Here is a 14,008-nt window from a genome sequence, read left to right on the forward strand (position 1 = left end):
TCAAATGGCTATATGTGAATGCTTTTTTTATCACTGTAAACCAATTCAATCGATACATTGCTTTCTTTAAAATGATGCACATCTTTATTTCATTTGATCCGTCTTAATATGGAAAGTTACTCATAGAAATCAAAGCTCATGTATATATTGCAATACCCTCACCGAAATATATTGGTGGTTTAGCTGCCTGAGTAAGTTACCGTTTCAAACCTAGAATGTTGACTGTCACGATGTATCGTCTTAAGCTAGAGGACCTGGAGTATTTAAAGATTGCTAGATCAGTATTAAGTCTTTTGTAGCTGTAAATTCTGGGAAAATTTGTTTCTCCTAGTTTAGAAAAACAGAGAAATCCAAGTCTCAGGGGAAACATTAATGCCCCACTTAAGCAGTGTTAGCCTTTCATAAGCAGCAAATCTCATTTCTCTCTGGGGAGTCCCGCCTGGAACGTAAGATAACCTACACTTACCCTTGCTTTATTCAGCAACTCCATAAAACTCTACAGCTGTAGCTGACAGCAGAATATTTAAATGATTTGAACAGTGTAAATGCCTCACATTCATTTAAATAACTGAAGAATTCAATCACTTGAATGCCAATGATTATTCCTATTGGAGTTTACATTTCAAAAAAGACAGCCCATCTGAATCCCTGTGAGAGCATTAAATTGCTATCTAATTAGAAGTGCAAAATTACATACATTTAAAAGATAATTAAAGGTTTGAAGGCTGTTGAATAACTGGTTGTACATATAAATGAATCACTGAAAATTTGTTAGCAATATGTGAAGCTTTCTTTTATTCTTTGCTTTCAGCTTTGAAGTTAGGTATAACCGAGCTCATGGGTTTAAGTCTGGTAGTATTAAGATAAAGGCAGATGTTTTTAATTATTTCTACTCAAACCCCAAATAATTATAAGCAGCTGCCAGTTTTACATAATCCCAAATGATAAGGTCCTGAGAATGCAAATAAAATCCTAAATAGAGGGGTTGTTTTTTCAGTGGAGTAAATCACATACATGTCGCGTTGCTAATCAACTCCAATCCACCTGAAAATGTGAGCTCAGCCGATGTACTCTGTCCAGTCTGTAGGTGTGTGACTTAAAGCTGTTTTTTGTAGTTGCTTTTACCTCACCCTGTATATTTCCATATTTTGTTTCATCAGTTTAAACATTACTGCACCATTTGTAATGCAAACCCATGTTATGAGTGTAAGTAGACAGAGTAATTTAAATACACGTGGCGTGAGAATTATTTTCTTCTATTACTTTGCTAGAGGGTTCTTCTCTGTACATGGTACGTCTAATTGTTCCTACTTTTTCTCTTCCTGGAAACTTAGAATTGCGCTATTCTCTTTTCCCTAGCAAATGACATGGCTCCTGTTGTCAGCTTTTCTCTGCAGTATTTCTGCAAATTTTATAGTGTGGCAGTTTTTCACTGCCATCTGGCATGAAAAATCAGTCCAAAATAACTGTGTTTTACTGCCAACCATAACCTAGGAACTTCTGGATTAACATCTTAAATAATAGGCTTGTCATGAAAGTCTCTCTTTGGAAAGGGAAGTTGTTCTTCCTATTTTCCTAAGAAAATCAAGATGTTACCTTTATTAATATTAAAACAAGGAGCTTTGTATAGAAAGCAATTTTGGTTTTGGCTGGACAGCTATGAGTGTTCTACAAAGTCAAGATTAAGTGCAGATCAATAAAAGATCATTTGAGGCCACAAACTAGATGCAAATCATGAAATAAAAGTATCACAAAAGGCAAATCGGGATCATATGAGCAGGAAAAAAATACCCAAATGAAATGAAGAGCTTAAAAGGCAAGCAGTAGTGATTTACATTGAGATAGGATGCTGCTTCACACGTATCCCCAGGGAGAATGTTTTGGAGCTATGTAGCGCAGGGTGAATGAAAGCTCGGTCACTGTGGGCACTATGATATAAACAGGTGAAGCAGTGAAGGGAATTTCTCACTACTGGGGTTTTTTTTGTCTTTTTTTTTAAATGTCAGAGCATCAATCAGTCTACTGAAGTGATCTCTTCCCCTGTCTTCTCACGACCCTCCACTGTATTTTCCATTGTCTTGCCTTTGTCTCATAGTATTTAAACTCTAAGCTTTTTATGATAGCAGTATTATTTTATTAACGGACTAATGGTGAAGGACTTAATCCATATTTAAAGGAATTTGCAATTTGGAATTATTGCAATCCTTGCTGAAAAGCAGGAAGGAAGTGCCCCCCTCCCCTTCCTTTCTGTGCACATTTGCATAGCAGAGTGGCATGGCTCTTTTTGGAGAAGTGCCTCACTCAGGGACGTACCCCGCTTTGCAGCCAGGAAAGGAAGCAGCAATATACTCCTGCCTTATTCTACGCAAAGAGCAAAGACGACACGTTTGAAGGACTGGTGACAGAAACAGATGATTCTGCTCCTAAAGTTGGTGTAAACCGAGCTTTCCCCTTGCACAGTCACCTCAATAAGGAATAGCGTGACTCAGTAGCAATTTATGCTAGGATGGGTAGCTGGTAAAGGTCTCAGTATCAGCCGTTGTATTGACCATGTAAAGTCAAGTTCAACGCAGTTTTCATTCAAGCAGCTGCAGTCTTTGCATTATGTCAATCAGAGCTACACTAGGTAATAAATTAGCGGTAACAGAGTGTCCAGAATCTTAGAGAAGGGAGGTAGCTGAATAACTGGCTAGACCAGTGAATTGCAATAATGACAGCGTATTCAGTCTGTGTCTGTTTATTTAAAACTATATAGAAAAGCATGTAATTTTAGTTAATGATGCTTTTCCTCTGATACTTGTTCATTCAACCCTTCCTATCAAACTTTGTAGAGAAGAATACCTTTACAGCATGGCTTAATGTAAATTACAGTTATACATGCAATTGTATTGTGTATTTAATTACATAGAATTCAAGCTCAGCAAAACATATTTGCATATGTTCAAGTTTGTCTCCTCTAAACCAAAAAATTGGGATCATTCTCAAATCCTGTTTAGATTAATACATTATCCTAATTTTGAAGTACTAGTCCAAAAAGATGAAACTTAATCAATTGATGATATGTTTTAAAATTGGAGGAGTTTTTTTAGTTCCCGATTCCTTGCTTTTGTACATAGGATAGTAGTTTGGCAAGGAAGAGCTTTCCCTTGAAATTCTTTTACCTCTCCAGCTTTTGGTTGTTGTTTAGTGGATACTTTCTTGCTATAATGTTTTCCCACAGATGATTCCACAAGTGTGGGTAAGCAAGTTTGCTAAAACCTATTGACGCTTCCAAGGCTGCTATCACGGCAACTTACTCTCTCCTACTTTCCCATTATCCAGATGGAGCACGTCTGAGAAATTCCAATCACCTTAGACCCAAGGCTTGCAGCTGTTAAGATGTAGCTTGCTCCCTCTCCCTCCGTGATCAGATTGCTACACTCTGACTTTATAAACATGTGGCAGGTCATATTCAAAGCAGATGGTTTGGGACTGCTCATGTTTAAAAAAAAAAAAAAAAAAAATCAAAGCAAAGAGTTTAATAATGGCACATGTAAATGGTTGTGTACGGGGTGGTGAAAAAATGCGATTCAGTCTTTAAACAGTACATGTCTCATGTTGTTTGAATCATCCAGTGCTATAAGAGCTTGGCCGAGCCTCAAATAAAAGATACTGAGTAAGATAAAGCTCATTCTGTTTACCAAACAAAATCATTTCCTGTGTTCTTTCCACAAACAAAAATATGTTGGAGCTATCATGTAGTTTTGAGCAGACTAAAAGACTCTTGTATTGCAGTCCAGATATTTAAAAATTTTCAGTATCTTCCCCCCCCCCCGGGGTTAACTACTATATAATGTCACCACACGTTTTATACTGGCCAAAGCAGATTAACAGCACACAGTTTAAATCTACCTCTTTTCCTCATGCACTTAAATCAGAATAATTTGGTAGAGCTCCTAGTTTCTATCTTTCCCAGTGGGTCCCTTAATAATTTGTTTCAATGCTTTATAGTAATCTTGCAGATGGGTTTGGCTTCAGCCTTCAGTCAGTATTTTATACTTCACCCAGGAGTCTCAGAGATAAAAAGTTAGATTAGGTTTGCTACCAGAGAAAAAGATATAGATGGATGCCATTTTTAAAAGTTGGTGAATTGCTTCTATGTCCATGAATAACTTTTACTAAGAAATTGGTTAAGCAATAAAACTAGAAAGAAGCTAGAGAAGACTGGCCAAATGAACAGTAGTGTTATGAAGTATTTTATATTTGATCTACTTGCATTTATGCTTTAGGCCCTATTTACATAAGCATAAAGATATGTAAATTTACTGCTGGGAATAAGGTAGTATCTTCATGAAGATTAGATTTGTAAGCAAAGTTACCCAGATGTACAAATAATTGCTATTTTTTGGTATCCTGTCCTTGCTAGAAGTTGGTTTTTGTTTCCTCTGCCATCCTTTTCTGAACTATAACATAAATCTACTCTGCACTTAATGAATTCCTGTGTAGGCAATTCAACAGTAGCCCCTAAAGTGTAAAAACTGAATGAGGGGTTAGGCATCTCAATACTTTATTAGTTCCTGTCCTAAATGTATTTAAGAGCTGCACTTTCTGTACCTTCGAGTGCTTACAGAGCCTGAGCATTGGGATTTTGGCTTTGTTTCTGCTTATCTGAATTTTTAAGACATGAATGCTTCCAATTCTGGCTTTGCTGCAGAACTTTTATCCAGCTCTCCATTTGACTGCTTTTGGATTTTGTTTTTGCTCTTTGAGTGCAAGGTGTGGAATCTATCTGATTAAAATAAATACAAAACCCATAATCAATATGATGCAAATGGTTTGCCTGATGTTTGAAGCCTACTTCTGCTGCCAGACACACAAGATCAACTCCTATTGTCATAAGTAAGGATTTGCACATGTGTCTGAGAATGCAGTATAGCCCAGAAGCTCTTCAACATCTGTGAGTAAGGATGTAATTAAATATTGGAACCAGTACAGGAGCTGTTTGCTCTACTCAAATGATCCCAGCTAACTTCTATGTAACACTTTTCAGCTCTCAGTATTTCAGAGCTTGACTGTAACCATTTCTATACTAGAATGACTAAACCATATCAAAGCTTTGCTTGGTTAATTGGTGCAGCCACAGAGAGTAGACATAGTTACTCCTTGTAAAGATTAAAGATAATATTGATATAGCTGCAGTCATAATGAAAGGCTTGCAAAACATAGCTACAAAAATCAAGCCCTGCTAATGAACTGGACGTTATCCTCTCATATTTTATTCTTGTGAGATTTAACTATATTTGCTGCAAATTTTGTACTTCAGTATTTGGGTGTAGTTATCTCTTCGGCTATCAGAGCTGTAATCGTAGCACTGAGCTGCTTGAATTCACAGCCTAGTGTATAAGCATGTGCTGGAAGCAGAAATTCTTTACATCTCTTTACCCATCTGTTGAATAGCATTAGCCCAGAAGTAGATAACCTTGTTATTACAAGAATGGTGGCTTCTAGCAGAGGGGCAAGAAAAGCACCTGAAAGTACTCTTCAATTGCATCTGCATGAATTCTCAGAACTTAGTCTAAGACTTACACCAACGGAGTTGCTAGGTTTTTTTGGTATTCAAAAGAAGAATGAGAATTGATTCAGGATTTTATCCCACACAGCTTCCCAAAAGAATCATCTGTAGAAATAATTGGAGTATCCAAGTTATTATGAGCAAAAAATTAAGGAGGCTCAGTGAAGCCTGTGCTAGAAGAAACTTTACAGTGCTACCAATATCTCAAAATCTCTTTGTGATTATGAACCAGTAGTCAATATTTTTAAAAGTTTGCTGTTCTTCAGGAAGATTTTGTCATGCCTATTTTTAAATACTGCGGTCTACAAAAGCAACTGTGGGATTCACATGAGAATCTTTTAATTTAGAGAGAAAAAAGTCAGGATGGGAATAACTTTAATGCTCAGAGAGCAAGTTTTTTCTTTGGCCTTTCTAGTCTCTCTGTAATCTGCAGAATGTGATTGAAAGTTCCTGCACCACTGGCCCCAGTGATGAATTGGCTGTCTCAAGCACTGACAGGTTTGGTTTATGGTATAGTTGCTCCTGCCCTGAGGGAGGAGAATCAACTATATATACTGCCTTACAGGTACATTTTCTATCCTTCTATGATGCTATTGTTGGGGAGTCACAAAAGCAATTTGGGGATATTTCTCAGTATCCCAATGTCTCCTGTCATACTTCATAGAAAGACTTGTGGTTTTCCCTCCCACTTACATGCATCATAAAAGATAAAAGACCAGATTTCACATTACGCTGATCCTCTCCCAAATTTAATTTTTTTCAAATATATTCTCATAATTTTTCTTAACCAGTTAGGTTCTTTATCCACAGATCTTCCTAAATACCTTTTTCTTCTTCCACCAAGCAAGGCTTTTGTTCTTACACTAGTAGGCTCTCTGATTTTGAGTGTTCAGCAGAGGGCAGAATTTCCTACGTTATAAACAACTCGGTGTCAAATCAATTTGTCACTAGAATGTTTATTTTAAATGTGCGATTTACAGTGTAACAGTGACTAGTGATAAAAAACTATGAATTATCATTATTAGTATATTACTTTTCCCCTATGAAGTTGTAGATAAAATGTAGTATCAGCAAATGTTAATGCCATACTTCCCAAGACTTGCATCTTATCTTGTTTAAAGAGAAATGGGTAAACATTTTGTTGATAAGATTATAGTAAATATAACTTCCTGTACAGCTGAAAGAGCTAGTTTGAGACATTTAACATAAACTACAAGATCAAGGTCTCATGTATTTTCCATATGGGGAGAAGAAGGTACAACTGCTGAGTTTGTCCGTCAAGACTTTCCCAGTGTGTCCGTCAAGAAAAGCTTTGTATCATGGCAAGAGATCATACAAATAATCATGTGTGATGTAGGTTTTTAGTTCACAGACAACAGTTATGCAGCAATACGGTGCACAGTTATGCAGCAACATAGTGCACTTTGTATGAATTAAGCTACCTACTGTTATGTGTATTGCATACACTCAGCATGCATCCAGCAAATTTTTAAAATCTTCTGATACAAAATCTTCGTGCAAATAAAACAGGATGTGCTAAATATTTCACCTTTTTTATGCCAGTATGAAGAGGGGAAGAAACGAAGAAAGCCCAACTACAGTAGTGTGGATCTTTCTGAGGTCGAGTGGGAAGACAGAGATGATGTGGTAAGTGATGTGTTTTAAAACCCCGTCAGAAGACATTGTTGCATCCCACTACTGTACCTGGAAACTGTTTAAGTAGGCATTAGAGAGGCCACCTGACTGCTCTCAGGAAGGGAAGGACAATAGCCCCTTTTACTTCATTCAGAATTTTAGAACTGTTTTGTATTGATTCTTCCTTACATAGGCATATACCACAAACACAGACTCTCTGTAACTTTGGTAAAACTCATCACCCTTGCATTCTCCATGCATCCCATTGTGTATTTTTGCTGGATAGCAAATACAGTGCTAGAGAAGGGAATAGAATATCTCTTTAGGGCTGGCCCAGACAACTGCTGAAACTCAGAAATGAAGGAATGAGTTTAACTTCTCTCCATGAGATCCCTCTTTCCTTAATGGAAGTAATGAGAGCTGTTTTCCTTAATGTACAAAATAAAAAAAGATCAGATGAATAAACAAAATTGGATTCTTTGACCTCTGTTCAGAGCACAGATTACTCCAAACTCCTAATTTCAGACATATGGGTAGCTGCAGAAGCATGCGTTCTATGTACATCAGCTGTTATGCACACAATCCTTTCCGTTAAACTCATTTTTCGGCGCTCCACCTACTCTGTAGTTCACTCTTTATCTTGTTCTTTCTTACCTTGCAGGCTTAGCCTTTTCTGCAGTACTGTATCAAAAGCTTTCCTTATGTCCACGGCTTAACCTTTGCCTGGTCTTTCTGTTACTTCCTCAATAAATCTGATTTGTTAGGCATGATTCGTTTTGTGTGAATCCGTGCTGACTGTCCTTAATTAAATCGTAACTTTCCAGGTGTTCCCCTTTCTGTCCTGTAATTTAGTTTTCCCCATAATTTCCCTACTGCCAAAGTCACGACTGCATGTCTGTATTTTTCATAGATGTCTCCTCGATCCCTTCTCAAATATCAGTACTGTGTTAGCTTCTCTCAAGTCCCTCATACCTCTACTTTTCCAGAGAGGTTTTGAATATATCCACTGAAGGTTCCCATATTTACTTTGTCATGTCCTTCCGAAATCTGGGATGGATCACGTACAACTGCCCCTGGAGTCTTGTCAGTCTTCAGATGTACTAATTTCTTGATCCCTGTTCTGACATAAGTCTATATTTTCTTTCTCCCTTACAAAATATATGTCTTACATTCCTCCCTCTCTCCACCCCCTTTGTGAATAGTGAAACCGTTCGTTTATGTTTTAAGCAATGTCTGTTTCATCAGGTGATAGATTGTCCTCATCCTCTCCTAGGAGGCCATCTTACTTCCTTCTTTAAAGTTTTGTGTTGGAGTGCACACTCAAACTTTTTTTAATGTTTCTTGTATAGCTTTGTGCAGTTTTCTATGCAGACGCTATTTAAGGCTTCCTCAGTAGATTTTCATATACTTGAAAGTATATGATTGCAGCCTTCCGCAATCTTGGCAATCGCGTTCACGTCATATTTTATACCTTGCCCTTTTCTCTTATCTTTGATCACGTATTACTCAACAAGTTCCTCTGCAAATGACCTTTTAAAATTTCCTCTCTCCTTTCAAATGTTATTGCTGTAGTTAAGTACAGCTTTTAAACCTTCGTGATTTTTTTTTCTAATTATTTGTCTTTGGTTTGGGTTTTTCCCCCCCCCCCTTATTTCTTCCAGTACTTTCTCTGATTAATTTTTACAGTTTTAATCCCTCATTTTTAATCATATCTTAGTAGAAATTCAGTGGTTCAGTTAATGTAACATTGAACTATTTCTGTGACATTGAAAATTAAATTTTATTTATAATTGAGATTCTATCTGAATACTCATGAAAGCAAAAAGTCCAGATTCAGCTCTTTCTAAGTATTTCCTTTGTTTAAGACCCCTAAGCTCTGTCACTTTTTCTGGAAATTTCTAGCAAAAATTGAGTTTTGTCTATCCGCAGGCTGCAAAAATTTTTATTTCACATTTTGATGAGAGAGATGTACATACATTTTATCCGACTCTTTCCCTTTCACCTAAAAAAAAGTTTGTTAAAAAGTATTTTTTAATTGTAAAGTAGAAACAAGCAGCCTTTCCAATTGTTTCATCTTTTGAAGGAGAAAAGAAGTTAATTTACAAGTAGACTAAATTGAGCATTACATTTGTAGAAAAGATCCAGGTCCATTGCCCAATATGTAAGAGTAAAAAAATAGATAAATCATAAGTGAAATTAATTTTGATAAATATTTAATACATAATAGGAAAAAACTAGATATTCTGCTGTAGCTTTGGAGAAGCAGTAAGCACAATTTTCAGTACTCATGTATAATACAGGTCTGTTGTAGTGACTTCCGTGAATGATCCCCATCTATCAATGCTAATAATTCACTAGTGCATGTGTGAATAAGCAGGCATTTTTTTGATAAATAATCCCCCAATAGATTGTAAAATAGGTTTTGTAAAACAGCCTACACATCTACTGTTTGATGATTAGTGACCAAGTGTTATCTGAAAAAACAGCAGGTTAAATATTGTAGAAAAATGTATTAACATTCCAAATGTTGTCCTAATACTTCAGCAATGCCACACGCAAGTGGAGACCTTCATGCAAATATCTAGATAGGAAAAAATACAATGTCAAACAAATAATATTTTTACAGCTATTTTAAAAAGTAAGTCTGGTATATCACTAGAAGTTTTTTGTGTTTGTGTGAAATAATATGTAAGTCATTTATACCATGTTACTAAGCCCTTCAGAGGGGCTGATGGTCGGAAAGACTAATAGAAGAATAAAAGAGAAAAAGATATGAAATAAAGCAATATTGGAGCTACAGGCAGAGTCATTATTAGCATTAGAGCTAGAATGAGAATAGAATTTGAAGGAAGTTCTGTAGATTATTGTAATGAATTCCATCTCTTTATGCAACTTTTCTGACGTGAGGATCCAAATGAGTGTCCAAAAAGTGTGTGTTATTTTTGTTGATCTTTTGTAATAGGCAATTCCTTAATATTGTTAATTTTGAGTGAAAATGGTAAATATTGTGTAGGAGACTTAAAACTTTGTGAAGTAGCTTATGACTTGAGAGCTACACGTGGCTCTGCTTCACCCAAGGCCTTGGATTTGATGTTCTTGATTTTTTCCAAGCTTGGGTAGTAAAGCATTGTTTATTCAACTGTAGAGGGAAAGAATTAATGTATTCATATAGCTGCTTTTAATAACATAGACTACTACTGGTATATTTTTCTCCCATGAAACACTTATGTGGAAGCTGATTAAGACATTTTCTTACTTTTTACCACATTAATTTAATGGTTACATAGTTTTCCAAGAATATAGAATGATCTCATACTATAGCAGTGAAACTGGGTTGTTAGCAAGTGACTGGAAGATATTTAGTTGAAGGAGTAATAATGCGTATCACTCTGAAGAGGTGAAGAAATAGTTTTTTCTCTAGTCATCCAATAAGGAAAAGGTGGCAGAACTAAGGTTAGAATTTTTTTCACCATGAAATAGAGTTGATGTAAATATATATTCATCAGTTAATTTTCCAGGATAACAGTTCCTGCTATCTTGCTGTTACTGCATTTTATTAGAAATAGAAATCTTAGCATCAGCTTATTAAACTAACAGTGTCTTCCAGCAAAGTTTGGGAATACGCAGTACCGAAGACAAGAAGTTTCAATTTGGACAGAAACCTTTTTCTCATTAACTCACTTCTTAAAATTCTTTTATTATAATTTCTAGCTGAATGAAATATTTTTTTCCAAATGAGAAAGACCATGAATGAATGTTTTGGGGCTTGAAGCCAGCTGAGGCAGTACTTATTTTATGCATTTGAGGAGGGAGATGGAACTGCAGAAGAGCTGAGAAACCAGATTACAAAGCCAAGAAATGTAATCACAGCAAGCAAAAAAAAAAAAAGAAGAAAAATAAAACTCTAAATCCCACATGCAGACTTGATCTTAAACACTACTGAGAGTTTGGAGGCCCTTTTAGTAAATCTATGAGTTGCCTGAGGCTTGTGGGAGGAATGGGTCTTAGACAACTGCAGGCACCAATAGGAGAAAAATGAAAACCATGTTAAAGATAAATGGAACTGTTCTGTAAATGTTAGAAAGTAGATGGTTAATTAAGACCAGCTCTCCAAGTACAAAACCACAAAACTTAAAATGGGAAAATATTTCCAGAATTGCCTATTATGTATTGTTAAAAAAATCTACAGTAAAATATATGCTTTATTTTATACATGCCTCCAGCTAAAAATTATTCTTTTACACTCACTGACAGAAGAGTAAGACTGTTAATTCAAATCTAGATGCCCCAGAATTAAATTTAGAGAGCTGCAAAGTTTGCAGTTTTTGATAGGTCAGCCATGCTCAACTTATTCATGAGAATAAAACCAGATATTTCACTGGCAAGTTTGGTCATTCTCTTTTCACTCCATACTAACTCAAAAAGCCTGCAGAGTGCATTGACATGACTATCTTCACAATTTTTCATTAAAATCTGACTGAATTGCTCAATCTGGCATGAGGTACTGGAGAAGAGGAGATATTTATTCAGCAAGAACACGATGTCCAAAATTGTGTTCAGGTAGATAAGCAACAGAAGAGACATAAAAATGCTGATTTTGTCAATATTATTCTGCATTTTGAATATCCCTGAAAAGGGAGTGTGAATTGATTAGTGATAGTGGAATTTTCCTATTGTAATGAAGATTACAGCTGCGAAAGATTTATAGGTGCTTCTTACCACAAGAAAATCCCACAAGTATAGCAATTTCACTTTGAAATTGAAGATATCCTGAAACAACCACCTTAAACTTTCTGCATCTGTGCCATTAATTAAAAATAGAAGCAAAAAAAAGTCACTTCTTCCATTTGTAAATCTAAGAGCATTCAAATAAAATACTTCCATATATGGATGGTATAACTGCTAACCAGTAACCTTCTTATTTCTTCCCTAAAGTCCTGAACTGATAAATAGGCAAATTCAGAACACTAAGGCTGAGGATTTCTCAAAAAGCATGTCTTGTGATTCTTCAGTTTCAGCCCAGAGACCCTGCTCTCAGACCAGCTGTGTCAGGGTAGCGTGTCCTCATCGTTAGGGACGCTGCAGGTCATTTTGGCTTCTAGAGCTGGGGGACAGTTGTTGGGTTTTTTTACTCTTCTTTCTGTCATCATGGCATGTTCACCTAAGAGAGAGGCTGTGTCAGCTGGTGTCCTCTGGGAGGAAGGCTCTTCTTTCCTAGGGCGCAAATAGGTGTGCGAAGGGAAGATTTTTTAGAGGTGATGGGTAAGGGACTTTGCAGCGCAGATTTGGGAGCCTGCAGCTCATGTAGAGGCTAGAATAAAGTTACTGAAACACAGTGTTTGTGGTAATCTAAAAAGTAATAGATATAACTTGCAGAGCAGCAGATAAATCATTGTGTATAAACCCTTTTTCATTTATTTTCTGTTTTCCCTACCTGCTTTAAGTTTTTGGTTCATATAGTAATGAAACCTGTTTTTGAAGGGGATTTAAAAAGTCTTTTGGATGACTTTGAGAGGGAGAGGTCCCGGCCACTTCTTAAAGCTGTGACTGACCTAGGGCTTCCATTACAGAGATAAAATTTATTACCTTGCAAGGGGCTCCTGGACACCAATGGACAGCCAGAGGGAATCACAGAGCTCTGCGGCTGCGTGTTCCCATTGAAACAGGTTACTGATCAAATGGGCTGTCATTCTTTTGCTAGTTCTAATTTCTGAAGCGGTTAGGATACAGTTTCTGGTGCTAGTTTAGGATGCAGCTCAATGTAGAGTATCAAGCAGAAGCAGAATGAATAGTTTAGGGTAAGTGGGGTTTTCTCTTTTTTGCTTCGTTATTACATGTATAATTTTTGATGTATTTAAACAGTGAGCCCTGGTCTAACTTCAGCTAAATCCAGCTGGGAACCTAGTCCTTATGTTCCTCTGCAGTAACTGCAGAATAGTAGTCATTTACACTTTTTATCCCACATAAGATCCAGATTACTACACAAAGAGCTATTTTACTATGACGGATGCTGAGAGCTCCTATCTTACGTACCTCGGCAACTTGCCTAAAGTTGTGCAGCAGGAGTCTTGGCCTACACAGTCAATAATAAAATCTGTAAGGGGGTTGTTCAGTGTGTAGTAGAACTACTGAAAATGAAGAAATGAAGAAAATTAAGTACTGCTTAGGCCAAATGAGTGTACCAGAGAGCTCAGAGTTGAAAGAATTAAAGAAAGTGCAAATAAAAGAGTTGACACACATTTCCTTCATTTCAGCTCCGAAATGCAATGGTGAATCGGAAAACAGGGAAATTCTCCATGGAAGTCAAGAAGACAGTGGACAAAGGGGTACAACCTATAAAATGTTATTCCAACTAAGTATAAAGCAAGCAGTTCATTTTTAAACAATTTTTAAGATTGCCATAAATATGATTCACTGCAGTATATTTTTTTGCACTCACTGAATGTAAACATTGCTTGTAATTTTATCAGTGACTAACCACTTGATCTTTTATACATTTCTTATAGCAAGCTAACTTCTTCCTCCCTCCCCTTCTGACTTTCTTGTTCTGAATCTAGAAGCGGGTATTGGTGATGACAAATGACTACTATTATACAGACATCAAGGGTACTCCATTCAGGTAGAGCCGACCATAATAAATGGACATTTCATCAGACTCATTGGATTTGCATTTGTACAGAGCTTGTGAACTCATTAAAAACTCATCAGCAAAAGTTGACAATGAAATATCCCTGGACAATGCTGAAAATAGCAAGGAAAAGGAGCCTACCAGCATTCCTTTCAGCTTTTCCAGGGACGGAAAGTTTGTGCAAGCTCACACAG

The 14,008-nt window shown here is 36.6% G+C and overlaps 1 protein-coding gene across 3 annotated transcripts in view; it reads left to right on the plus strand.

Annotated features, from left to right (window-relative positions):
* The window catches only part of CACNA2D3 (calcium voltage-gated channel auxiliary subunit alpha2delta 3), a 479,723-nt gene that overhangs the window by 365,286 nt on the left and 100,429 nt on the right, over positions 1 to 14,008 (plus strand). For all 3 annotated transcript variants that reach the window (XM_076346275.1, XM_076346276.1, XM_076346277.1), the window contains 3 exons: positions 7,115 to 7,198; positions 13,441 to 13,512; positions 13,744 to 13,805. In XM_076346275.1, coding sequence (XP_076202390.1) covers positions 7,115 to 7,198; positions 13,441 to 13,512; positions 13,744 to 13,805 — 218 coding nt within the window. The remainder of the gene's footprint in view (positions 1 to 7,114; positions 7,199 to 13,440; positions 13,513 to 13,743; positions 13,806 to 14,008) is intronic.

Source organism: Aptenodytes patagonicus, chromosome 8, assembly GCF_965638725.1.
Source record: "Aptenodytes patagonicus chromosome 8, bAptPat1.pri.cur, whole genome shotgun sequence".
Classification (NCBI taxonomy): domain Eukaryota; kingdom Metazoa; phylum Chordata; class Aves; order Sphenisciformes; family Spheniscidae; genus Aptenodytes; species Aptenodytes patagonicus.